Here is a 25,955-nt window from a genome sequence, read left to right as displayed (position 1 = left end):
AGGGGTTTGGAGGAAGTCTGCATGTGTGTGTATCTCACTGGAATGTGTACATAGTGGGGGAGGATTGATTTATGCCTCCTCCACTGTGTATCGATGTCCTTCAGTTGGATGGGCTACACAAAGTGACACTGTGTGTGAAAGCACAACCTGAATTTCAGTTCTCACACATTGCCCTGGTTTAGTTCAGTTGGGACGTTTACCAGCACATTACATCATTACTTTCACAAATATCTGCTTCCTCTGAAGCACACTTGCTTTTTTCACATGAAGCTGAAGTCCAGCCGAAGTGTACAAAAGGCCTTTGTTCGGACGTTATCACAGTCCATGTTTTTGAAATGCCAAACGTATCCTTCCAGAATGAAGTCTTCTAGCGGTTCATTTTTCCTCTATTACAGTCCAGTTTGATGCGGTGGAGAAGTCTCGGATGTCTCCCACAAAGGACGGGAAAACTCGGCCACTGCAGCGACACTCCAGCGGCTGTCTGGTAAACACCAAAATGACGTCACTAGACCACTGCAGCTCCTCTCTCGGGGAGCGAATTGACCCCGCCATGCCCCTGGAAAGCCAGTTGTGAGTCACATCTTGATGTTTGTTTTCTTGCGACTGAATTTTTTTTTTTTTTTAAAGTATGCTGCCTTTGCCCTTCTGTTCATTTTGTGTTCATGAGCACGAGCTCCCTGAATATGGTTTAATTTTCTGCTAATTCCTTTGTGACTCCTACTCTCTGTTGTTCACTGTAGCTGGTACCACGGAGCGATCAGCCGGACAGATGCAGAGTCTCTGCTCAGGCTGTGCAAGGAGGCCAGTTACCTGGTGAGAAACAGCGAGACAAGCAAGAACGACTACTCCCTCTCCCTTAAGTAAGAGCCGCAATCGCTTCACGCATTGTGTTGTAATAGATACACAAGGGCGCTGGACAGAGAGGTCAAAAACTAACTACACAATCTGCATTCAATTCCAGCAGATAAAGTGTTTACAAGTGTCATGGGAGCTGCACGTGCTCACTAGTGGACAAAGCTAAAGTCTCTCTTGCAGAGGTCCTTGTGCAGCTGTGCCCCAATAGCCTGCTGACTCAGCCTTTCAGTGTGGTAATAAGTTTAACGTCTCAGACCTCCGTCTACCACCTACATCCTACCTGTCCCTTGACCTCCACCTCCCTCTGGTAACTCCTCTGACATTGTCAGCTATTCAATTTTTCTGACGGGCCCACAACTCAGTTAATGGTGCTCTTCATCAGCAACCCCACACCCAGCAGAGAGTTCAAAGTAGCCACTCTGATTGGTTTAGTGTAGCCTGACATTTGGTGGAGGTGATTTTAACGCGAACGCCTGCAGCGCAGTCATATCCCGCTCTTTTGATAGAAACTTGCAGCTTTGGTTTTGATGATTCTAACCTCTCCCATCTGCACCGGGGCAACACTGTCTGAAGAATAAGCAGACTTTTGTCGCTGTCTGAAAAAGTAAAATTTTCTACATTATGAAATCTTGCTGTCTTTGTGGGCGAACGCTCCCTTCACATGACTTTACATGAAGTCCATTTTGCATTACAAAGCAGGCTCAGCCATTTGACATTTAGAAAAAATCTCCACCATCCTGTGATGACCTTCAGATGAGATGAACTATAATAAGCTGAGAGACATTGATTAGCCTTTGTTATTACAGCAGGACACATCTAGCTGGAGGCGTATGTATCTTAGCAGGAACGCATTCCTTTTTGTTGTTCCAATCCTGTGTGTTTCTATAGCATATTATTTTACGCGTCTCAGCGCCGAATTATTGCGCTTGTTTGAGGGATTCTTCTATTTCTTCTTCCTCTTCTCTTCTGTTTTACTGACTTACTTACTAGCTGTGGTCAACTGTGCTATGACTGAGACTGAGTTAAAAACCTAACTACACTAATATGCATCCCATGGATGTTAATTGATCCTCAATAATAAGTTGCATGAACAGAACAGTCGTTGAACAAGTTTGTTTTTTTGTTTTTTTTTGCTTTACAATCTTCCTGTCACATTCATCTTGCCAAAGGCCTCGGTTTGAAGAGTCTAAAAGCCAGCTGTGAGATGATTTCTGTGATACCAGTAATATTTGTTTGTCAAACTGAAAAGTAAGTGTAAAAAAAAAAAAAGAGGACTCACTGTGACTTACTGGGGACTTGAGCAGAGGAGGACCTGGACTCGTAACTAGAAGAGGCACTCCACTGGTCAGGTAGCAGACTGACATTCAGGCTTTCAATGTCTTTTCGTCAACCTCACTTTTGTCACCCTTACAGGTGAAGGGCTTGACTTTGAAGATGGAAATTTTAATGCCAAAAGCTGTCTACAAAGGAGCTTCTAAGGAGTAATAATTGAATTTCGGCATCAAGGTGAATGGAGTTCATGTTTAAGTCAAGCTGTGTTGTAATGTCAACACAACAAACAAAAAGCCAAACGTGCACAACGTTAATTTAAATGACTTTGAATGTCTCTACTTGAATGAACAAAATCACTGAAATTTAATACTGAGTATTTATAAGTTGAACTTGAGCTACATTTAAAAAGTACTATGAATTAGTAAAAGCAACAGACTCTGCAAAGTTGTCCCAAATCAAATCAAACCAAATCAAAATCTCAGCTACAACATAGTCATCCACTCGTGTGTTTCTCCATTTCAGGCTGTAGACAAACAAATAGTGATGAAGTGCAACAGAGAACAGTGTATCACTTTTTGTATTTGCATTTCATGGTCCCAATGTCAGTGTGTGTTGATATGGGATGATTAGGAGGGTGATAAATGACTACGATAGAATAGATTATCTCAAAATGTATTTTGAATCACAGTTACAGTCACTGTTTTTGTTTTTTTAAGTTTCCTTTTAATTTTGTTATTTATAGAAAGAAATAAAGAAAGAAAGAAAATAAAAAGAAACAACAGGAACTATCCATCCACACTTTATCATGAGAAATATTGTGTCACTCTTTAGCTGAGCAGATCTTTCACTCTGCATGGTGCCTCCTGTCTCATGTCTTTGGATTTGCGCCTGGAGAACAATGAAGGAGCTGATTGGTGCTGCCGTTCTGCAGGCAGAGGTGACTCTGAGTTCAGCCTGCTCGCACTCGTCCCCCTCTGCCCCTGAAAATGAGTGGAAACCCAAGGTGAAGATCCTCCATGTCTGAGGTTACTGAAAAATGTATAAGGCCATAAGGTGGCACCTGTGCGTTTTACATTATTGATGAAGACAGACATCGGTGGAGTATCCTGCGCCGACAGAAAGCATTTTTTTTTTTTTCTGTTCATCTGCCCCTCATCCTCTTCTCTCTCTTTGTTTTCTTGCTGTCCAGAGGAACCTTTTATGTGTTTGAAACATGGTAAAAATCTTCACAAGTCTTTGAGAGCAGAATGTCCTCGCCTTCGTGACAGAGCCCTGCTCGCTGTGTTTCCACTGGGTGAGCAGAGAAATTGTCAGCGAAAGAACACCACCTCGCCAACGGAGACAGTTTGATGCCGGTGCGCAGCTGAAGGCAAACGAAACAGCCGATTGGAAGCACAACCAAGAAGTCTTTGCATTTGAAATCCTCATCCAAAGACATTCATGGTCAGACAAAGAATCGGATTTCCCTCATGTGACAGAGATGAGATAAATCGACCACACTGAACCGAGATGACAGATTTTGTATGTTAAACTCCTGAGCCTGCCTCGAATCATCCATTTGGTCCATTTTTTATAAATTGTGTCTCTCAGAAGGGGATGGATCATCCTGCCTAGGCTCATTCAATTTGTGCTCATATGAAATAATGGGCATTCAGGATATCTGATGCCCAGTAATGCTCAAAAAGGTAATCGGTTCTGCCAGAGATCATTATCTTTTTGCAGATGACTTTGCCTTTTTTTCCCTTCTGCAATAGATTCATAACACACAGAGCATCATTCATATAGTAATCCAATATGTCGCAGGTGGAGATAAGCGGTGATTGCTGTCAGGCTGTTCCTGTTTTGAGGTCTACAGGGTTCAAATCAAAGTCAGAGACTTCAATAAACAGGACAGCAGACCTCCCCAGTGAGATTAATCCTGATTAGACAATGGAAGCCTGCAAACATTCGGCTATGATAACGCCACAAAGGCCTGTCTTCAAAAAAAAAAATAAATAAATAAATAAATAAATAAATAAATAAAAAATGCCCCACGTTCATTTTATCTGCAGCCGTGCTTCATTACTCTGTTGTCCTGGTTTCTGTCTCTGCAGGACTGTAACTTGATAAGCCGTCCTGTACACCAACTGGAAAACCAGTCGGGGGTCTAAAAATGATGCTATTGATGTGTTTGCCTTTTTAAGTGTGGCTGTGTGTAACCTGATGCCTGTCTCCCAGCACTCTGCGTGAGGATTCGTCAGACGTACTTAGCAGGGAGCATTTTTTTTTTTCTCTTTTATGTGAGCTCTCCTGGCACCACTCGCAGGATGGTAGAATTGTAAAGACTTGTGGCGATGGAAATTTGTCTCGCTCTACCTAAATCATGATCAACTTGCTATTGTCACGCTGAAATGTCAAGGCCAGAGGCTCAATAATGGAGAGGTGTGATAGTTGTGTTTACTTCTGCCTGCAGCTTTTCACCACACACACACACAAAAAAAGTGTCAGTAGTGAAGTATTTGAAATATACTCCTCCCCCTGCCACATATAGAGACGATATATAGACTTCTCAAACGCCCACCAGTCTCTCTTTGAAAAAACATAATCGCAGTCATTTTAAAAGATGGATTAGACTCACTCATTGGACTGTTGAGATAAAATATAATCTGAGAAGAAGCTCTCTTTGTTTATTGGTTTAAACGTGTTCTTACTCCTGATGGATGACCCTAAATTGAACCGGTTCTTTGATTTTTATTTCGGTGGGTTTTTTTTTTTTTTAATCATTTGAGTGTTTCCCTCTGTGCATCAGGGAGGGAACACAGCCGCAGGCTTCACACATGCAATTACGAGATAAGTAAATAATGGCCTCGTGTTTAAGGTGCCTGAAGCTCAGTTCTTCCTCAGTTCATCACAGATAAATAGGACTTCTACAAACATGTATATGTATTACAGTGAGAATATGTTCAGTGACTTCAAAAGCAGCCGTTGTTTTGTTAGTGAACCTGCATATACGGAAAAGAGGTTTATTGTGTCTGATAAAATGTTACAAACCTCATTAACACTCTTGACCATCTTGTCTTTATTGTTCTGATCTTAAACAAAACATAACACACAGATATAACGTAGACCCTGCACGCACTTATCCAGCTCCTCAACGTCTTTTACCCAAATGAGGGGCACAGATTGCTCTGACTGTCCTCGTGAATCAGTGTGTTTGGTTACCTGAAGCGTTAGCGAGATTGTTCATGTGTTTCCCTCCTGCCAGTTCTGTTTCAGATGAAAAATAAATAGAATAGGTCTGTTGGTAGACATTATGTCCACTTGTAGCTAGTGAGTTCATGCTATGGTGTGTGTTCAGCCTGCAGAAATCCGAACTAAAAGCATTAGGTACTGATTGTAAAAACTATTATTATGCTAATGTATTCCCTAAACAGTATGTTCACTGCATTAGCCAAAGATTAGTGTTTGCATTACTACAAAAAAAAGTCGTTTTCAGTTCTTTGCCTGAGTTCTTAGATGATTGGCAGCAGGGTGGCAGGTGTTTAAGGTATTGATCGAAGGCCCTTAGAAACACACAGGATGCTTTTAATTTGCTGTGCATTTATTTCTGTGGCTTTAGTGACTCATCCTGGGGGTTCATTAGCAACATCCGTACGCTCTAGATGTGGAGCCTTAAGCAGCCCGCCTCTTAGTCGGCTCCCCAGGCAGCTCTAAAGTTATCAAAGGTAATCCAGCTTTCAGAGCATTGTCACGTACTATGGGGAGCAGCTACAGTGGGAATAAATGAGAAATGGGCTGTCGAGGAGGGTGAACTGTCAAGTTTCTCATATATTCACATTCATTGTTATATACTTTGCTATTTATAAAGTCTCTTTTTCAATGATGCGTGCCTCCAGGGATGCCATTGTCATTCTGTGCGTTGGTCAATCCACCACTTTGTTCCAGATAGAAATATCTCAATAAGTTTTTAATGAATTGCCTCGAAATATCTTTCATTCCCAGATGGTGAACACAAATGACTTGATGATGATTCCCTCACTTTACAGATGCTTTTGTGTTTCCTTAACTAAATCTAAAACATCCATGGTTTAAAACAAACACAGAAATATTGTAGTAATCGATCTTTGTTTAGCATTCAAGGTGTCATCAGGTTTAAGATGATGGTCAAACATCAGTGATGCTAATGTTAGCATTAGCTCAAAGCACTGCCGGCATTACTTCATCTTGTTTTTTTTGGACTAATAACATGTTTCCTGTCCATGTTTTTCGTTTTCCCCTGTCCCCAGGAGCAGCCAGGGCTTCATGCACATGAAGCTGTCTCGGACGAAGGAGAACAAGTACATCCTCGGCCAGAACAGCTGCCCTTTTGACAGCGTGCCCGAGATTATCCATTTCTACTCCAGCCGCAAGCTGCCCATCAAGGGCGCCGAACACATGTCCCTGCTCTATCCCGTAGCCATCAGGACACTATAGTGCTGTGGGTCCCCTGCAGGCGTCGGCCCCTGCAGCACACGCTGGACCGCTCCGGCCTTCCTGTCCCTCTGGACAGAGCCCTGTCAGCTCATGGGAAGATGAACAGTCGCATCCCAAAACTGCTGATCCTGACTCACCTCACAGGCCGACGGAATCCAGACTCGTTTCGAAGGCCTACTGCATAGTGTCTCATACTTACAGACTCGATGTTTGCAGAACTCTGTATTAGTTTTATTTTGTTATTTTATTTTTATTTTATTTTATTTATGACACACGCTTCATCACAACACAGACTGACTGTCTGATGAACGAAATTTCATGTACTCTCGAGCTGAACTTCCCCCAGCACTTAACGCTCAAAGAAAAGGTACAACACCGCAACATTGTCACTGAGGTGTACCTTCAGTCATAGCCTGTTGTACCTTTTTCCTAAGAGTGCGCGTCACGGCAGTCATGTAGGAACAAGTGGGTCTGATTTTTCTGTTTGGTTAGGCTCTGCTGATACTGTAATTGTTTGTAAGGGGACTTGAAGATTCTAAGAGCTGTGTAAGGGAAGAGACTTTTATGAGGCATGTTAAAGGCTATTGTCCACATGGGCCCCATACGGTGGGCAGGATATTGAATAAACTGGCCTTGTATGAATGGTGTGTCCCCTGCGTGGAGACAACAGGTCTGTGAGTTGTGCAGACCGATCTCTCTATGTTGTCATAGTGCATGGCTGACTGCTATCCATCACTGAGTGGGTGTACCATGCCAATGACAGTGTAAGTACTACAGTGGTGAGACAGGCAGGAGGAGTATGATGGATGGGCTTTTCCATCTGACACAGAACAATTGGCTGAGGCTAGAGACCAGAGCCTGTCCAAACGGACCAAATTACCCCCCCCCCGACAACCTCTGCTTAGAATGGCTTTGCATCGGGAGAATGAAATATGCCTGCATTGTCTACCTCAGAAAATCAATTTTGTTCGCCCATCTGCAGATCAATAGGTACAATGGAATTGCAGACATTGATCTGCCATTCCTTCAACATTCCCAACGTTACTCAAAATTACATCATGGTTTTTAGGAATATGATTTCTGATAAAGTTAATTTTTTATTTTTTTTTTAACATTTTCAGAGGAAAAAAAAAATCCAAACAAGATTTTTCAGATCAGCAACTGTATGTATAGTCACTAATATGATACTGTGTGATGTCAGTAACAAATGTTTGGTTAAAGCCTTATAATGCATGGATCAACTCGGACCGCAAGATCAGCTGGTTTCCTATTCTGCTTTTTACGATTGTTCTGTGACTGTAATTTATTCCGGGGTAATTATTACTGATGTGTTACTCCTTTGTGACGGCCCACCGGCCCCCCCTCACTCTCATCGTCCTGTGCCGATGTGATCGTGTCTTTTTGGGACTACTCCAGCCTCTTTACTGTGGTGCTTTGCTTTTTTTTTTTTTTTTTTTTTTTGCTGTTTTTATGTTTGTTTGTTTGTTGTTTGTTGTCGTTGCTTTTTTTTTTTTCTTTTTCGTTTTTGCAATTTTTATTAAAATGCACGTTTGCCTCAGTGGCCTGACTCCGGGACACGAGTCATGGCGTCTCCTGACCAACAGGATTGTTCAGCCTCACCCGAGAGATGATGGCATTTTCTCCTTGGACCAATCACAACGCAGCCTGTTTGAACCTGATAAACATCTACCTTCAACTTACTTCCGCTTAGCAGTAAAATCCTATCACCTACCCTTTACTTCACCAGATGTGCATACATGTGTGAATGCGAGTGAGTACGCAGGTGTCCGATATGTTCATGTGCCCAGCATTTGTATGCAAATCTTTGTTGTGTGTGCAGGTTCTCCGAGTCTTGGTGTGATTTAGCCCTGCTGGTACAAACTGCTGACACTTATTGCTTGAATCTCTTTGGTTGTCAGCGCCTTCTCTCTTTTTTCTTTTTTTTTTTTTTTTCTTTGTCTTTGTTTCTTGTTGGAACCCAAAAATTTAAACTTTAAATTTAAACTGTTCTTGCCTTCACTCATCAACCACATTTGATTTTAGCAACCCATAGGAAGGAAGTGTCTTGCTTTGTAGCGTGCTCTCTTTATTGTAACGGATCCAATAATATTTCAGCCAGCAGTACACAATATTGCTGACCGGTCACAGTAAAAATACACAGACTTGAGCGTGATGAGAGTGCCTAATGCTTGCAAGGTCAAACTGTGTCTTTGTGGAAAACATTTTTGCTAGTCCTATGAGTTGCAAAATTCATTTGGTTGGTGGTTTAATGAGCAAATCCAAGTAAAATTTCAAATATAGGTGGATTTGTCCAAGCTAAGAAAGACTACCAGGAATTAGAAGCTGACTTTAGCAAGTATGACCACTGTATATACAAAGTCATATCAATTTTGGCTTTGAATATTTTTCCGCTGTGCGCTATGCAACTTTAAACTGCAGTCCTTGAAGGGGAAGATGATTGTGTAAGTGTGTGCCTCCACCAAATGTTAACATGCGATGGTACAAAACATCCACAGGGAAGAAATCTAATCAGCAGTATGGCCTGATTAGTAAAAGTGGCTTGCAGGAAATGTGAGGTATACAGATGTTTATTTTGTCGGTGCAGTAAAGTGACACCCTGTCATCAGATGAGTACAGTATGTCATATGAGGGTGACGAGGCGAACTCTACAGCTTTAGTAGGGAATAGTATGTTGTTGCAGTGGACCTATGTATTTCCTTGAACGAAGATATCCTGAGAAAAAAAAATGCAAATTTAAGATAAACTGTATGTGTGTTGTATCCTTTGTTCTAAATGTTACCCATTTAAGAGATCAGTAGAGGCTCTTCATTTAGTTACTGCTGCTCATGAGTATTTCTCTACTGTTGGAAAGAGCCTGTGTATAATGGCCACACTGCCTAGAGAGAGAGAGACAGAGAGGCCTTAGATTTGAAAGAGAAAGGGAAAAGGGGGGAGATGGAGGGGAGGAATAGGGAAGAGCCAGAGCAGAGGGTGTGAGGATGAGGATGAGGGATTTGCTGCAATCAGCAGCCACACTCTTTGAATTTGTATATTTCTATCCTGAGAACCTGAAAGAGCCCCTCTCCTCCCTCAGAAGTGTCTTAAAGCGCGTGTGTACACACAAATGTGCATGCATGAAACAGTGTTTGTGTGGGTGTGTGTGAGTGCATTTGTGTACTGGCGTAAGCAGCCATCAGCCACTGACTTGCCCCGTGTGTATCTTGTGTATCACTTTACTGTGGTAAAGTGGCATGTATGAGTTTCCTTGGTGTACATTTTCGTGCCACATATGTATGCACTACTATAACATATCTCTGTACAGTCCCCCTTGGCCAAATGTATATACTGAATGTATTGTATGGGGACATAGAGGCATCAAGGTTAAAATAAATAAAAAATTGGGTTTATGAGTTAATTGTTCCATGTGATGTTTTGATTTGATGCTTTCATACTGACGCGCTGACACATGATCATTTATTAGGAGCAAAGCCCCTTCCTGTATTTTCACCATTACCAGTTACCATGGTGAGGCCCTTATATGAATAGTGAAGAGCGACCATTGTTTGAGTCAAGGACAGAATGCTGGAGCTATTACCAAGACCGTGCTGCAGCACTTGTTCTCTATTGATCCACTTTGGCTTAGTCCTGTTTTCTCACTCTGTTGTTCATGCCAGCAGCTTTTGTGTGATGCGTCTGTCTAAAGCTTGCATGTCCGTATTTCCTGCTTCCAGTAATTTCACCTCTGGCCCTTTCTGATGTTTAAGTAGCTTATAGCATGGGAACTATTTTTGTCAGCGCTGCGAGGCTAATGAAGGGTAAATCATATATGATATTTGACATCAAAAGAAAAAAAAAAGTCTTTGCCTTTAGTAATGGATTCAGGACCGTCGAGTTGATTTTTCTTAGTGGGAACAGTTTCCTCAGTTTCAACATTATTAATTCTTGTCATTTCCTACTTGTGATATAAAATATTCATTCAATTTTCACTTGTTTCTCCGTATTTGTGTTAGTTCAAATCAATTCACTGCGCACGCACTAGCTGAATAGATACAGCTCTGTAGACAAATAAAGACAAAAGTATGCTTTATTGATGTTTTTGCAACAACAACATAAAAGCTGTAGCCCAGCTGATTATAGTTTTTTATTGTCTTTTATAATGTTTTATATAGTAGAACACCACAGTCATGAATCCCTAGCTCTACAATTTGCACTGTATTCTCCACCGTAATTTTTGCTGCTTTTCAGCCAGACACTTGGGCACTTAAAATCCATCATACCCTCCAGGGTGTTCCGGCTCCATGTGCATGAAACTGCTCAGAGTGGAGTGTTCGGTGCTGTTGAAGGCAATATTAACAGAGAAGTCCCTAATCCCTGAGAGGCCGCAACCGTTTGAGCCATTTGGTAACTGGAAGCACCCGTAACACTCACACCTGTGGAACAAACTGGAGGAACGAACTGGAGGTGGAATCCTGACAGTTCCACTGTTTGCTGCAATTAAACGATCTATTTGATTGATTTTTATTTATTTATTTTTTGATAACGATAATCAGCTTTGAGTCAAATCTACCATCTATGAAGAGGAGTTAAGAGCACCTTCAGGGGCCTTAGGCGGAATAAAGGAGCCGGCCGTGATAACATCACCCTCACCATTCTTCACCGCTGTGCTGCGTTTTCATCTTCATCTTCAACACCTCCCTCTGTTTTTGCTTTAAAGAGTCCATTATCATCCCAGTTCTCCTGCCTAAGTGCGTTGACATCTGCAGCCATGAAATAATTTCAGCCCATCATACTCAAGCACGTGAAAAATGTCACCTCCCCCCTCATTGGCACATACCTATTTGCATACAGAGCCAACAGGTCAGTTGAGTACACCGTCAATTTAGCAATCCATCACATACTGAACCACCTGGAGTCTGCAAACACCTCTGCCCGTCCAAACTGTTCAATAGGTTTCTGGATCCACAGTGTCCTCTGGAAGAGGTAACAAAGTGAAGATCAACCTCTACACATCCACCCCTCTCTTCCTCAGTACAGGCGCACCCCAGGGCTGTGTTCTCTCACCCTGGCTATTCTGCGTTTACACAAACCAACTCACATCCCACCATAGCCCTGTCAATCTGCACAAGTACGCAGATGACCGTGCACAGATAATGATCTCCAACTCAGCACATCAGAACAAAAGACGTCACCGTCGACCCAAAACTTCTGTGCTGATCAATCTCAGATGGAAAATACACACAGACTCTAACTACAAAACAAGCCCGGCAAACACTTTTCCACCTCTGACAGCTCAAGAAGTTCAGAGTAAGATTTCATCTCCTGCTCTGCTTCTACGCAGCCATCGTTGAAAACATTCTCACCGCATCCATTACACTGTGGCACGGCAGGTTCAACACTCTCTCCCAGAAGAAATTACAACGCATCATTAACAGTGCATCCAAAATTATTGACTCGGCCCTAACATCATTTGAGTCCCTCCACTGCAAACGGACACTGAGCAGATCCCGCAAAATTATCTTTGACCCCACTCACCCTGCACATTATGCCTTCCGGCTACTGCCCTCTGGGAGGGGCTACAGGACAATTGCTCCCAGAACAGCCTGCTTCAAAAACAGGTTTGTTCCCATCGCAATAAACATTCATAATGCCGAGAAGTAAGCCAAACTTTCTGTTTTGGAGAATGTGTTTGTCTGTATGTGTATTTATGTGATATGTTCGGTGTCCTTGATGTTGGAACCTGGACCAACGAGCTGGACTGGAAACAAAATCAACCAGCCTGGCTGTGTGGTCATTACAGAAAGAAAAAGTGCTGATACCCAGGAAAAAACGGTTAGGGTCAAACCAGCTAAAACCCAAACTCATGTTGTGCTGCGGTGGTTGAGAATGACATTTCATGTGCATTCCCCCAACTTCAGGGCAACGCCAATTATTGATTCCACAATTTTATTCACCACTTGATCTTGACGAGATAAATCAGCCTGCAGGCATCCCCCGGTTCATTCCCTCCCCAGTGTCCCCTGGACAGGATCCCTCTGCTGAGCTTGTCTGTGTCTGTTCTGCAAACTATGTCGACGACTTGGGATTCCTGGTGACTTCTGTTGATTTTATCTGATATTTTCTTTTCCTTGTGTTCTCTTGCGTGTTCCCTGTTGTTGTCTCTGGTTTGTCCCCCGGTCTGTCTGGATGTTTTGTGTGTGTCTCCTGCTGGGCACGTCTGACCTACTTCCTCTCTGCCGCCAACTCACCTGCCCTGTCGCCATCACCAGCTGCCGTACCTCACCACAGTCATCGGGAGTACACCGTAACACACAACACTGACAAAGACCAAGGGTTGTCTGAAGCCTTTACTTCCTTGAATATTTTTATTCTTTTTTTGACAAAAACTGCCCTGCTCTTTTTTCGGTTTGAGCTACGAATTGTTTTCATTTCTTTGCTGTAAATGGAGGACAACATTTTTCCAACAGATCTGAAGAAAAATTCTGACAGCATGTGACAGAATGTGAATTGAAATCCTGACTGACACACGATCGCGCATAGAGTCGCACCAGAGTCAGTACAGTTAAAACTAAACTAAACTAAACACAGTGTAATGAATGCACACGAGTATTTGGACATATGGCCGATGCCAATCATGTCTGTGCCTGTAGAACAGTCTGTGCTACACTGTCCACCAACTATCTGCATCTCTGTTCCCACAGCTAACTGGCTTTTTATGTCACATGACATAATGACATATGACAGCTGGATCTCAAAAAAAAAAAAAAAAAAAAAAAAAATAGACCTCCCCCTCAAAAAAAGATTGTATTTTTCATTCTAAAATTTTTAACACAGAATAATAAGTGCCTTTTTTATTTAACAAGTTGAATTCCAAGTTAAGTGCAAAAAATGAATAAAAATCTGTGTTATAAATTCAGGCTTGACAAATTTACTGCAGTCCCTAAAAGTCAATAGCTTTATTTGCGAATATATTACAGTACTACACCATTTCTTGTTTCTCAACCACTTTTTGAAATGAAGTAAAAGCTAATGTTAAAAATACAGAATTTCTCCACAAAATTAATAAAAAGGGAGAGAATTGTAGGGAGAGAACTCTGGCTGCACGTGTGATTTTTAGATTTAGTCATTGATCGTCTTCATCTAGCCCGACTTAATCAGATTCACAATTTCAAAGTGACTGAAGTTGCTATTTTAAGTTTCCATTCTGGCTCCCCACAGTGTTTTCTGCATGATCTCTGCCTCCCTCTGTTCTCCTCTAGAGGAGCTCCATCAAGGGTTAAAGCGCCTGGGATGAAATGCATCAAAGAAGCTTTTGTGGGCCAAAAAAAAAAAGGAGGGTGCTGGAAAAGAATAAAAAACACGGCTTGAAAGCAATGAATGGGCCAGAACGGTATAAAGTGGGCTTGTGTCCATCAGAAAATCATTTCATAGTCCGCTCAGTCACGTCAGACACAAAACAATCTCAGGTAACTGGCCTCATGTTAATAACATGTGAAGTGCGTCTTTTCAGAGAAGACAAAAATAGAGATTTATGGAGAACAACAACCCGATCCTTCCCTCCTCTTCTGGCACGTCAAAAGGATTTTATCTGGACAGAAATTGGATCGCTATTGTTCTGCTTGTCTATAAAGGTTTTGATTAGAGCAGCTTTTACACCATTTCAAAAGATCAGACTGATGATTTGGATTGGCTGAACATCTTCCCTGTAATGACACTGGCTCATTACTTCCATCCCAGGTCACTGGGGGAGTATTTCGGCTTCAAAGCTCTTGGGCTCTGTTCATTACGAAGCTTCTTTCTAGTTGTTTACGCCATTTATTTTTCCTTTTTGAGGCAGTTTTTCAGCAATATGTAGCCACCACAGTCCTGCTGCAGCAATCAACTTGTGGAGAATTAAATGGACATAAGCTTTAACAAACAGCTTTTATTCAGGACCTCAGTGATCCTCGACCACTGTGATAGCAGCGGTGAAGCCCGGGGAGGGAGGCGGAGGACAGTATTGATTTCAAAAAATAAGGTTGTGCTGTAGATGGGAAAGATTATGTTTCACTATTTTCGCTGCCTCTGATGTCGTAAAAGTCAAAACAAGCGAGTTCCATCATAGTGGCATGCATTATGAAACACCCAAACACCCTCTGTTTGATTTTCAAAAAGTAGAATAGAAATAGTATGTAGAAATTCAAAGGTATAAATGTACTCATGGAGAAGTCAGGTATTAAATATTTAGGGGTTGATGGACGAGTTGACAGAGGTACACTAGACTTCACTTCACATTTTGAAAGGTTTAATATTCGCTAAGACCCCGGAGTCAAAACATAGTCAATGATACTTTGTTGTGTGCACATGTTTGATAGCAATAAGGCCACAAATATCTTATTTTCTATAGCACTATTTCACTCCCTATTGAGTGTCTCCATGACAACTTCCCATGGTGATTTGCCACAGTAAACTGCAAGCCGCTGTAAAGAGGCTTCAGATAAATACCATACCTACATCAGCTGTATCGTTTGTTTGCTGCAACATTTGATTTCAGTGAAGCGCTTAAGGAAATTACACATCCAGATCTAAACTCAATGCAAAACTGTTGCTCATTAAACCAGCCTGGTTGCAAAATGCTTTTTTTCTGATCCTGGGAAAGATGATGACACTTTTTAATCCACCATTGTTTTGTTAAAGCTATGACACCATTCCCTTCAGAATGGTGGAAATGCTTTATTTTTAAAATACCCTTGGAGGCAGTTGGAGGTGGAAATAGCCCGCAGGTGTGCATGCATATAAAATGGTAATGGGGACAGACGGACACAAAGCGCTGTTTGGGCGCTTTGCTTGTGAAAGGGCAATCCACTGATTGAGCTGTCACATTCACAGATGCAGTAATAAAACTAAGCAGGGCAATTACTGTAGATGGAGAACGGTAGGTAGCAGAGAGGGGGCACACAATATGTCCTCCCCAAAATACCCTGATGGGAGACGAGACAAAGCAAATCCAACTGTCTGTAATAAAGCTAAGGGGGGTAAATGGGCAGGGGGATCAGCTAATGGTAGCAATGCTCCGACAAGCACAGCAGCATCTCAGAGATTGTTAATAAACCTATCAATTTATCTGGGCAACTTTAATTTTTATGTTATTGGCTGTCAGCGCATATTGTCCTCTATGAAAAATTAAACAACTCCAATTAAGACAACCCTTTATGAAACATTGTTCAACAGGGGCAAGGTCAAAAATATTATTTCAAATCTAGGTTAGAAAGCAAATTAATGGATGACCTGAGTCGGTCGTGTCTGGATTGAAGTGCATAACTGCATTGCCATCTAGTGTACAAATACTGGAATTACTTAAACAATGTGCGACTGCCTTGGGCCAGCGTAATAAATTTATAGTCAATGCCACTATTAGGAAGGCCTGCTGATAATGGGTGAATTTAGCATGACTAAGTTTAATATTCACATCAATGAGGAAAAGCTGTTGAGGCCTTTGTGCAGTTCAGTTGAAAAGGCAATGTATGTTTATTTAAAGGTTAACATTACATTGAAACATTTACATAGTGTGGCTGAAGCCATAATTTATCATTTCCAGGCAGCAGCGTCTGCAGGCTGCCTCCTGCTCTTTCATCTATAAAAGCCTCTGTCCGTGGCATACCAGCTCAAAGTCCTGGACCTCCAGCAAATATTAGCTCGAGGGCAGCCTGGATGTCACCGTCTGTGGCCTGCAGCGCCCTCAGCATCAGCTCCTCATCCTGGATCCCCATGTCCCGGAGCTGCTGCATCTGAGACTGCCAGCGGCCCTGGAAAAGCAAATACGCATAAAAGAATGAGAAAGTCAAGCTGGGACAATGGAGGGTGAACAGTTAGGAGTACAACTGACAAATGAAACAGAGGAGAAGATGGGCCTCACTGTTGACTTGTCTACATCAGGAAAGTTGGAATGGGAGGCTGAACAGAAGAACAAAAAACTAGAGGCAGCTCTCAAAGAGGCAACAGAGAAGCTGAAGGAGGCTGAGATTCTCTTGACCAAACAGACGGAGGAAACCACCAGATTTAAAACTGAACTGACCGAGGCTGGAAGTGACCTGAAAAAGATGCAATGTCAGTGGGAGGAGGAAAAGTCTGCTCTCCTGGCGGAGCGCACCCAGGAAACCTCCAGCCTTAAAACATCACTGATCCAAGCGCAGAAAGACCTCAGCAAGAAAACGCTCGAGTGGAATGAAGAAAAGGCCTGCCTCCAGGAGTCTCTCAAGACCAAGAGCACCCAGGGGGTTGTGAATAAAATTCAACAAGAGAAAGAACAAAGTAAGGAACACCTGACAGCAAAAGTCTACTTTACAATGAAGCTATAGCAATAAAAATGATCTCTGATTTTAATATTAAGACGACAACGGTAATTTTTTTTTGTTTTCTACTTTTACTCCCAGTAGTTGTTGGAATGCAGCCTCTACCTCTAACCCACAGCTCAAAAATTTCTGTCATGAATTAGATTTGGAGTTAAAATAAATTATTTTAGTAAATTGTTATTTGGATAAAGATGTGACCACATTTTAGAACAAAACGTATTTATTTTTTAAATAACTTCCTTGCCACTGTGTTTATTTTCTCCATGAACATGGGGACGAGTGGGCCAGTTAATGTCGTCACCTGTAGCGCGGACATGTTGGTGGCCTGCAGAGCTTGCTGTAGAGCCTGGCTGAAGAGATCATTACTGACTGGAGTCCCTGCTGTCATGGACGCTACACCGCTGGAGGGGTCCGCCTAAATCAAAGACAGAATGACAGACAAAATAAACAAAGCACTATATGCACCTAGAGAAATACAGCAGAGATTTTATCTCTGGAAAAAAAAAATTGCCTGGCTTGCTGTTGTAGGAGTGACTGCACTGCTGTCAGGAGTACTGGCGAGGGCCAAAGCTGTTGCCAGCTCGCTCTGCGTTATTGGTCGAGGCCCTGTTGCTCCACTGTGGCTCAGAGATACAGGTCGTATTCCTGCTGAGGCCCCTGCTCTGTTGGACGGTCCTGCTGGGCTCCCCTGTTAAATACATTTAGAAATAAAAAAAGTATATTAACACAAGATGAAATAAGATAAGATCCTTTATTAGTCCCTCAGTGGGGACATTTGCACATTACAGCAGCATCAGACAAGAGAGAAAAGCGAGAAAGAAGCTAACAGGAATAACTAGAATAGCTCGATCAGGTAGAAAAAAAAGGCCCTCAGGGATGTCAGTTGTCCTGAACATGATATGTCATAACCTTCTAACCAGGATGACTCACAGATTGGAATTCTTCCTCATCATCTGACATGCCCTCAAACATGAAGCCGCCTGTTGGATAAAAATAATTTATTGTGTACATTCAATGGAAACAACAAAATCTGATTCATTAAAATGTATTATTCTAACAAATCTTAAGGAAATGCATGGACAAGAACTAACCAACAATGTAGATGAAACAACTAACAGTACACACGGGAACCTTCGTTATTTTCAGAGTGTATATGTATGGTCTATTTTAAAAGGCCAGCAGTGGTCTGTTTCATTTCATCTAAAATTAAACTACTGTCTGCTTCAGCTGTTTTAATATTTCAACGGCAGCTCCTCGTTGCTATTGTGATTGACTTACCAGGCATATCACTGTAAGAACTGGCAGAGACATTGCGAGAGGAGCTGGCACTGGACTGAGCAGGCATACTGCCAGCCACAGAATGCAGCACCAGAATGATAGCATTGACAAGCGCTGGGTGGGTACTGATTAATCTGTTAAACGTGCAGAAAAAAATACAGATGTGAATTTAAATATCTTTCCATTTGAGTGCCTGTATTCACTGTTTATCCTTCACATCACGATTAATAACGTACACATCCAGCATGTTGGGGTCTGTGAACTGCACAAAGAGATCTTTGTCTTGGAGCACACCTGGACAGATTAAAGGGAAATGTTACTATTTATATATTTGCATGGTGCAATGACATGGCATGATGAGGTTTATATAACCAATTGTGTCTTACCGAGGGCAACTGGATCTGACCTAAGCCCTGGTGTTGCGACAATGATCTGATCCAGGGACTCTTTATTTGTCAACATCTTGTATACCTACGTGTGCGGGAAAAGACAATTAGTGTTTCGTCTTAAAGACACTCTGATGTATGTGGCATATATATATATATATATATATCCATAGACAACAGTCTGCATTTCTTTTAGATATCGCTAAAGTTTTTTAATATATGGTGGAATTATCTCCCTACTGGTGATAATGAAACTTCATAGTAGGCTGCACATCATTCATGCACATTTGTGATAGCACTCTCAATCATTACTTTAATCATCAACACTTGTGTATTCCCACGCTTGGTTCTCTAAGATTCCAGTCCTACTGCTCAATCATCCCCTAAATAAAACTGCGCCATGACTGCAATATATTATCTGTGCCCGCATCCGTCGAGCTGTAGAACAGAATCTATTTTTGCAAGAAAAATGTGCTCACGCCGACCCGAACTATCCCTTTATCGCTCATTCCATAGAGAGCAGCCAAGAGCGAAACCTGTTCCTGTTCAAGATAATCTTTGACCACCTTCAAGCTGCCTGGGGTCCGGCTCACACTAAAATGCAGCTATGGTGATCCATTCAGAATTTAACAGCTGTGACCACAAGTGCAACTACACCAAAAGCTTGTGTAGAGGCATCACATTATTCAAGCCAAATGGCCTCACACCAGACAACCCAAATAACTGCTTGTTAACGATACGGCTTGAGATGTTTCCCAAACACAGTTGGATGTAGTTCATTGCCTGCGCCAAATAACTTGGACATGGTTTGGATTTTCAGGCATTGTGCTTTTTATCATTGCCTGAAATTCACTGGACTGTTGAAGTGAGGAGGCTTAAAACTAAATATCCAAGTAAATGGATTACAATCTATACTCCTTTGAGCTTTAAAAAAAAAAAAAGGATTATTTTGCAGGGGGAGTGACTGTCCTTGATGCTCTGTGTGTCTTTTACTCACTGAGTCTCTGTAGGCTGAGTTGAGAGAGTGAAGAGCGGCATGAAACACCCTGAACTCCCTGGCTGCTGTTGCTCTATTCACAGGCTCTGAAGAAGGAAAAACACACAGACCCTCTTTCAATTTCACTCACACTGCCACTTAAACACAAACCTCAATCCTTAAATGTTGAGCACACAAAGACACACTCGTACCTGCGCTGCTTTCTGGCTCTGGCCAAGTCTTTTTGAGGATGTGTAAGGTGGATCCTGGTTGGATCCCACAGGCATCAAGTGTAAGATCGTCTTTGAGTTTCCTCCCGCAGTGGACAAGCTCTGATATACAATATGAACCAAAACATAACATTCAAAAGGACAAATAACAATGGCACACAGACTGCACAGAATCACACAGCTCTTGTTTGATTTGGGAAAGGACAAAAAGAAATGTTTGATTTATGATGTTCAAGGGCAACAAACCGATGAGTTCAGGGTCTGGGATGGAGTCTGGGAGCTGAGCTGCCACAAGTTGTTTTAAGGTGGCGACTCTGTATCCTCCAGGAGGAACATCCCCCGGCATCATCTCTGGAAAGTGGAAGATGGATTTGGGCTGATCCACCAGCTTCAGAGACAGGTGCCAGTCTGAAGAGGTCATCTCTGCCTCATCACAGAAAACACACAAAGACAGAAAGTAGTAAATCTGGGACAGGAGCTAGCTTTGACTTTATCAGATTTCACCCCATGACTGGTGTGAGCATGTGGTTCTTCACATTATCTTCAAAAACAAATATTATAATTCTTCAAATTGTCTTAAATATATGGAATGGGACATCATTATCTCACCTTGTTTTCTCTTTTAGGGGGTTCATGTTAGCGACCCCCGTTAGCTGCGTAGCGTTTTCTAAGGAATAATTCCGGCTCGGTGAATTAAATGTTAACTTAAATGTTAACTACACAACACGACTGTTTTTAAGTCACCCCCTAATAATACTAAAAACAAATGGCACAGAAAAAAATGCTTCATTATAAAATATCTGCACACTCACCCTTTTATTGTTGACAGTCAATGCACTTCCTGGTTTCCGTCACGTGGTCTGCGTAACGTTCACTTCCACTAGCGAGAGAACGGAGATTTTAGTTGTCACCCCCTCCTCTCTCCGGGAACAAACTGTTGAAGTCCCTCCCTCACATAGTCAAAAAATTAGATGGCAAAATAAATAAATCACATTTAAGCATCGTAGAAACATTAAGCTTTAACTATAAAATCCATTAGACTGTGCCCATGCAGTTATCTTTTATTTGTTTTAGGTTGAATTAAATATCCACCTGCAAATCCCGATTGATTTTCCTGCTGCATATTCAGGATTTTTCAATGCTGAGTAATGTTTTTGGGGCAAATGGGACCGCAGACAGAAGGTTTACAGCCTGTGTGTCTGCCAAGTTCTCCCCAGCAAAATACCAGTGAAGTAGGAAAAGCCTCATCATCCAGACGAATCCCTTTTTAAATGTCCAAAATGAAACTATTATAGAGCAGCATGAAATAAATAAAATAGGTCTCACATGTATGTGAGACCTATGGTGAATGGTGAATTGAAACCGAAATGTAGGGTTGGTATAAATTTTATATATATTATTATGTATTATTATTATTATTTATGTATTTATTTTACTTTATATGGCTGGTCCAATTTGTAGTGTCGCTCCAAGCTGAATCTATTATCCGTATAAAGAAGGTGTCTCAGAAATGGGTTACTAAAGGGTTAACTGGGGGGGGGTCGGGATGACATCACTCCTGGACAAAGCAGCAAGGAGTGGTTTCTGTGAAGGGAACCATCCCAAATCAATGAATCACAGAAACAAAAAAAAAAGAGAAAACTCTGCACTTTTATTCACCGTCAAAACAAACTCACTCACACCGAGTCGGCAGCAGGTTTCCTCTTCTGTTTTTTTTTTTATTATTATTATTCTCAGAGAAGAAGAATGAACTCTCCTGGAAATTAAAGATCGCCTGAGCTGAGCTGGGCAGAGAAAGAAAGAGGCAGAAAAAAAAAAAAAAAAAAACCAAAGCCACCGCCGCTGGATGGTTGGTGTCACAAAAAAACTTTCGCCCTCCTGTCATGGTAAGCCCGCAGAAAAGTGCGTTTAAATGCAAACGAAGGCTGCTTTTTGTGTGTATATGCAGAAAATATATCTGTGAAGTTGGGTTGTTTTCCAGGACGAGCAACAGCTGTGGTTGGAGGAACCTGATGAACTCCGGTTCTTCATGCAGTCGGCCGTCTGTCGGCTGGTGTAGTTTTTAAGAGCCCGACAGATGCTAAATAAGATATATACATATATATATATATGTGTGTGTGTGTGTGTGTGTATATATTTATAGTCTGCTGTTTCATAAGTAACACTTCTGAATGAAACGGACTGCGCCCCCATTTGACACAAAGTGACCACTGCAGCCCTTCATTTCATCTGAAGAGCAGTGAAATTTTATTATCACTCAAAATGGGGATTTTTATGGCAAACCAGTCTTTTGCTCCTGTTTTAGGGGAAGTCATCCAATGGGCTGACTTGTAATATGCATGTAAAATAAGAATAGTTGTAAGTACACCTATTCATGATTTTTCTCTCTTCTGTTTTTTTTTGTGGTCGGGTTCAATCATATCAGGGAAGTCAAAGTGGTTTCCGGCCTGCAAGATAGAGCAAAGGGTCACAAACCACTCTCAGGGGTCAACAGGTTATAAAAAGGATTGATGTGGAATATATCAGAATACATATGCTACACAAAATTATGTTGGCATTTTGAGATTTTAAGCCTTGTTTCATTTTGCTTCTTATGAGTTCGTATAAACGGTAAAAGTATTCAAATGGAAAAAAAAAACAAAAAAACAGGAAGACATCTGCAACCAGTACTGAGTTTATGGGTTGAGACATTCCTTAATTTTTAAGATTCAGCAATTAAAAAAAAAAAAAAAGAGAGTTGCTGAGCTTTAGACTACAGTCACAGACGTAGTCTTTCCTCATGTTGAGGTTCACATGATAATGCAGCTCCTGGCTGGTTCAGCTTCCTGTGGGACTTAAGGAGGATGTAGCTTTTACCGTTCTGACAACTTGTATGACTGATACAGCAGACTGACAATGTTATCTGACATTGTATAAGATGCTCAGCTGCAGCTTTCGCCAGTGAAGTGATCACAGTTTGTCACAGCCGGCGGTTGGTTAATACCATGACTTCATATCTGTATTGTTGCACAGATAGCTCTAGTATGTCAGGCTGCCGCATGATAAAGGCTTCACTAAAATGGCTGCAATGGTTTCATGTCAGGAGGATGTTGGAAAATCTGTCAGGGGTACTGATCCTGTGCCCTTTTCTAGTCACAAGAAGAGACACGTCTGCTGTGAAGTTGTCTCTGCCTCACGTGCTAAATACCTGGCAGATAAAGAACATACACCGTAGTTCTTCCTTGTCTTGCCTATCATTCCTTTACTCTATGAGACTTATGTGGGCCGAGTGTGAACTGGAAATTACAATTTCCTTCGATTTAATTAAAGCTGGAAAGTAAAACTTTCATCCAACTATTCAGCGATAAAGTATTTTTGAAGTTTATGAAGCTCACCCTTCTTCAGTTTGACGAAGTAATGCGCAGACTCGTCTCCCCTCATGAAAGAGGGCTTGGTAAATTTTAACTACTGCTGCCATATGGATTTGAAAGGCTCACTTTCATCCCGTGATCAGGTTTCTCCTATGATGGGACTGGTGCCGTCCAGGTTGGAAATGTCCCTATCATTAAGGGCTGAATGGTTCCCAGTGGTTTGAGACGCTTGGCAATGATGCCAGCCATATGTCAGTGAGACGTTTGAGCCCAGAAGGTCAGATAGATTCATTATATTAATTGTGGTTAAGAAGAGACTTGTCATCCTGGAGTGCGAGTGGACTCAAGAGCAGTAAAAAGACAAAGTGCAAGAGATGCACTGTCGCAGATTTTTCCACTGAACACTACAATGGCACAGCAACACTGTAAATCTTAATGATCTGTGATACCTTAAGAACCACTTCTCTTTCTTTGACCTCAGTTAAAAGCCTAATAGTCCTTAGCGCTGTGTCAAAATGAAATACACTGGTGATTATGACTCCAACACTGACAACCAATCACTGAAAAACTTCAAGATATTCAGTCTTTCAGTGACTGTTTCTTTTTCATTTTAATGGTCTTAATTTTAGAGAACACCATTAATAATTAATTCGATGACTATCATCGAAACTGAAGAAAGCGCAGCCAATGCTTTTGATTCATTAGGCTAATGTGGTAATAGATAACATAGGTTTAAAAAAAAATATATAATACAGCTGTCTACGGTGAAAGTTTATCATATTATATTCTTCAGGTTGTGACTTGCACAAAGTAGAACACTTGCTTTGATCTCTGCCACTGAATTGAACTGTTAAAGTCAAGCTGTAAAATGAAAGGAAGAAAGAAGCATGTACATCCTGGCACCCTGGTCGGTAAAGAACGTGAGTCATTCAATAAAAAAAAAAAAACCTTTGATGGCTTCTTGGTGTCTGGACAACACAGACAGAGTCAGACTGCGGTTTGGTGTGTTGGCACAGTTGGGTTCATCCTCTCCTTTGGAAAATGTGCAGACACATTCGGGGAGAGCACGGCTGTGTTTGGTGTCTGTTTTAGTTTTTTCTGATCATTGAGTGTTTGCTCCCATTTATGAATCTCTGTGCAGATTCTCTGCCTCTGAGGATGATTTAGAGAGTGTTACCATGCTTCTAGAGCCGGTCTCTGGCAGGCTAATTCCTTCTGAAAAGTCCAGAGCGCTGTTATGGAAACTTTGTGATGAAGCTGCACTCCTGCCCACATCCTTTCTGCTGGAGCCATAAATGGAGTCTCATGGAAACGTTCTAGTTAAGTCACGAGATGGAGCTCCAGCTCATAGCAATATTGAAATGATTCACAGGAGCAAAGCACCACGACTAATTTGGCCGCTTGTCCAAATCATATAAAAGCACAGCGTGCTGAACTTGCAGGTGATTTGTACAGACATTTATCTGCTCAGCCAGAAGGTTTTCACCACTTTTCTTAAGTGGTGGGAGTCAATGTTCAGCCACACCTTTTATCTGCACAGTTGTGAAATCTTCACAGTGGTTACCGTAAACCCTGGGTAACCCTGGCTAGCCTGACACGTGTGATTCAAAAAGTGGAACACTTTTTTCACGGGTTAAGTGGGAAATGAATGTTTCAAAAAAACACACACACACAAAGAAAAACGGTTTATTATGGAGTACACATGAAAAATGAATTTTTCAAAGTGACTCTTAACATCACCCATTCACCATCTGTGAATACTGCCAGACCGCGTGTTATCTTCTTCCCCAGTTTGAGAAGAATGTGTCTGTGTGAGGACTTACGTTGGATGGGGTTCGAAATGGAAAGCATTTCTTCCAAGTTTACCAGATTAATGAGACGTAGCACAACTTCCTGATCGGTCTTTAGATGCCAGGAGGATCCAGGGGATGGAGGTGGTTTGTCGCTGCTCCACTGTTTTTAAAATATTCTGAAAAAGACTAGTTTGGACAAAAAGAGTTTCACACAGTGAATTTTATTTCGTGTTTATTGAATATCGTATTACCTGGTTGAATGAAAGTCATAAATTCCAGGTTTTTGCACGACTCAGGCGTATTCCTCCAGCCGCATCCATACATAACGGTCACCTGGAGGATGTATGCAGTATTTTTTGATACGCGGTGTTGATTTATGATGACGGCCCAAAAACACAGCCCGCTTTCCTTTACTTGTTAATTTCCCTGCTCTTTTACTGCGATACTCACGTTGGTCCTTTGTGTGCAAGATTTGGTGACTCCCAGTGGTTATATCAAAACGCGCACACACACACACACACACACAGCACAGTCTTGTAAGAACACTCCACCTACCACCTTTTTCACCTTTTAATCAGAGCTTTTATCAGGACCTGCCTGTCTGTATAGAAAGAGAGGAACCTAGAGTCCAGGAACAGAGAGGAGGTTGTAGCTTCCTCACCGTGAGGAAATGAGCATAAATCTCCTGTATGAGCTAAGAAATCATGTCACACTGCTGATGGGTTGCTGCTCATTTCCTTCTAAGCTTAAAGATGCAGCTCTTGTATCTTCATACATTCTAACATAGTGAAGATAACTGGTGAATATATCAAGTGACTTCAATGTCTTCAACTTTTATAATATTTCACAGTGGGATTATTCATCTTTTCTGAATTATGTATACCCAATTTACTCTGTTCAAAATGCTGATTATGTCTGTTTTAGAACAGAAAACGTTCCCCTCTGTCGCTCTTCCTTTCTTTTCTTCTTTCCTTTCTCTTTCAGTCTTAGTCATTTTTATTTTTTTGACTCACACTCGCACACAATTAGAGACTG

At 41.6% G+C, this 25,955-nt stretch overlaps 3 protein-coding genes across 11 annotated transcripts in view; 2 read left to right on the top strand and 1 right to left on the bottom strand.

Moving 5' to 3' along the window:
* Nucleotides 1-9,994, top strand: part of shf (Src homology 2 domain containing F) — an 86,430-nt gene extending 76,436 nt beyond the window's left edge. For 2 of the 7 annotated variants that reach the window (XM_029498309.1, XM_029498308.1), the window contains 3 exons: nt 396-570; nt 741-860; nt 6,393-9,994. In XM_029498309.1, the coding sequence (XP_029354169.1) occupies nt 396-570; nt 741-860; nt 6,393-6,579 (482 nt within the window). In that variant the 3' untranslated portion in view covers nt 6,580-9,994. Of the gene's footprint in view, nt 1-395; nt 571-740; nt 2,167-2,268; nt 2,362-2,958; nt 4,863-6,392 lie in introns of those variants that run through there. The other 5 variants (XR_003840589.1, XM_029498311.1, XM_029498312.1 and 2 more) reach the window with 5 other exon arrangements.
* A 5,539-nt stretch (nt 9,995-15,533) lies between these two features.
* ubl7b (ubiquitin-like 7b (bone marrow stromal cell-derived)) lies at nt 15,534-20,632 on the bottom strand. Of its 3 annotated transcripts, none has more exons than XM_029498423.1 (11): nt 20,590-20,611; nt 20,024-20,204; nt 19,760-19,879; nt 19,569-19,654; nt 18,572-18,656; nt 18,422-18,479; nt 18,186-18,319; nt 17,838-17,887; nt 17,419-17,595; nt 17,209-17,322; nt 15,534-16,361 (listed from the first exon to the last, which is right to left on the bottom strand). In XM_029498423.1, exons 2-11 carry the CDS (start codon nt 20,196-20,198, stop codon nt 16,221-16,223), a joined length of 1,140 nt encoding a protein of 379 aa, XP_029354283.1. In that variant the 5' UTR covers nt 20,199-20,204; nt 20,590-20,611; the 3' UTR covers nt 15,534-16,220. The 3 variants fall into 3 exon arrangements, with proteins under 3 accessions (XP_029354283.1, XP_029354284.1, XP_029354282.1); XM_029498422.1 differs by having other exon boundaries at nt 15,535-16,361; nt 20,024-20,200; nt 20,590-20,632; XM_029498424.1 differs by lacking the exon at nt 20,590-20,611 and having other exon boundaries at nt 20,024-20,213.
* Nucleotides 20,633-21,418: 786 nt separating this feature from the next.
* The window catches only part of cd276 (CD276 molecule), a 55,826-nt gene continuing 51,289 nt past the window's right edge, over nt 21,419-25,955 (top strand). Inside the window, exon 1 of the mRNA XM_029498456.1 lies at nt 21,419-21,663. The gene's annotated coding sequence lies outside the window, so the exon portion shown is untranslated. The remainder of the gene's footprint in view (nt 21,664-25,955) is intronic.

Source organism: Echeneis naucrates, chromosome 3 (genome assembly GCF_900963305.1).
Source record: "Echeneis naucrates chromosome 3, fEcheNa1.1, whole genome shotgun sequence".
NCBI lineage: Eukaryota > Metazoa > Chordata > Actinopteri > Carangiformes > Echeneidae > Echeneis > Echeneis naucrates.
The sequence above is the reverse complement of the archived record's forward strand: the minus strand, read 5'-3'. Positions and strand labels throughout refer to the sequence as shown.

What these genes read in the sequence shown, in the direction of transcription:
- ubl7b (XM_029498422.1), bottom strand. Translation starts at nt 20,198, where the DNA reads ATGACCTCTTCAGACTGGCACCTGTCTCTGAAGCTGGTGGATCAGCCC. An exon ending in TTCTTACAGTGATATGCCTG is followed by an intron (nt 17,888 to 18,185) that starts GTAAGTCAATCA and finishes TTTATCCAACAG; the next exon opens with GCGGCTTCATGTTTGAGGGC. An exon ending in CTCCTACAACAGCAAGCCAG is followed by an intron (nt 17,323 to 17,418) that starts GCAATTTTTTTT and finishes TCTTTGATTTAG; the next exon opens with GCGGACCCCTCCAGCGGTGT.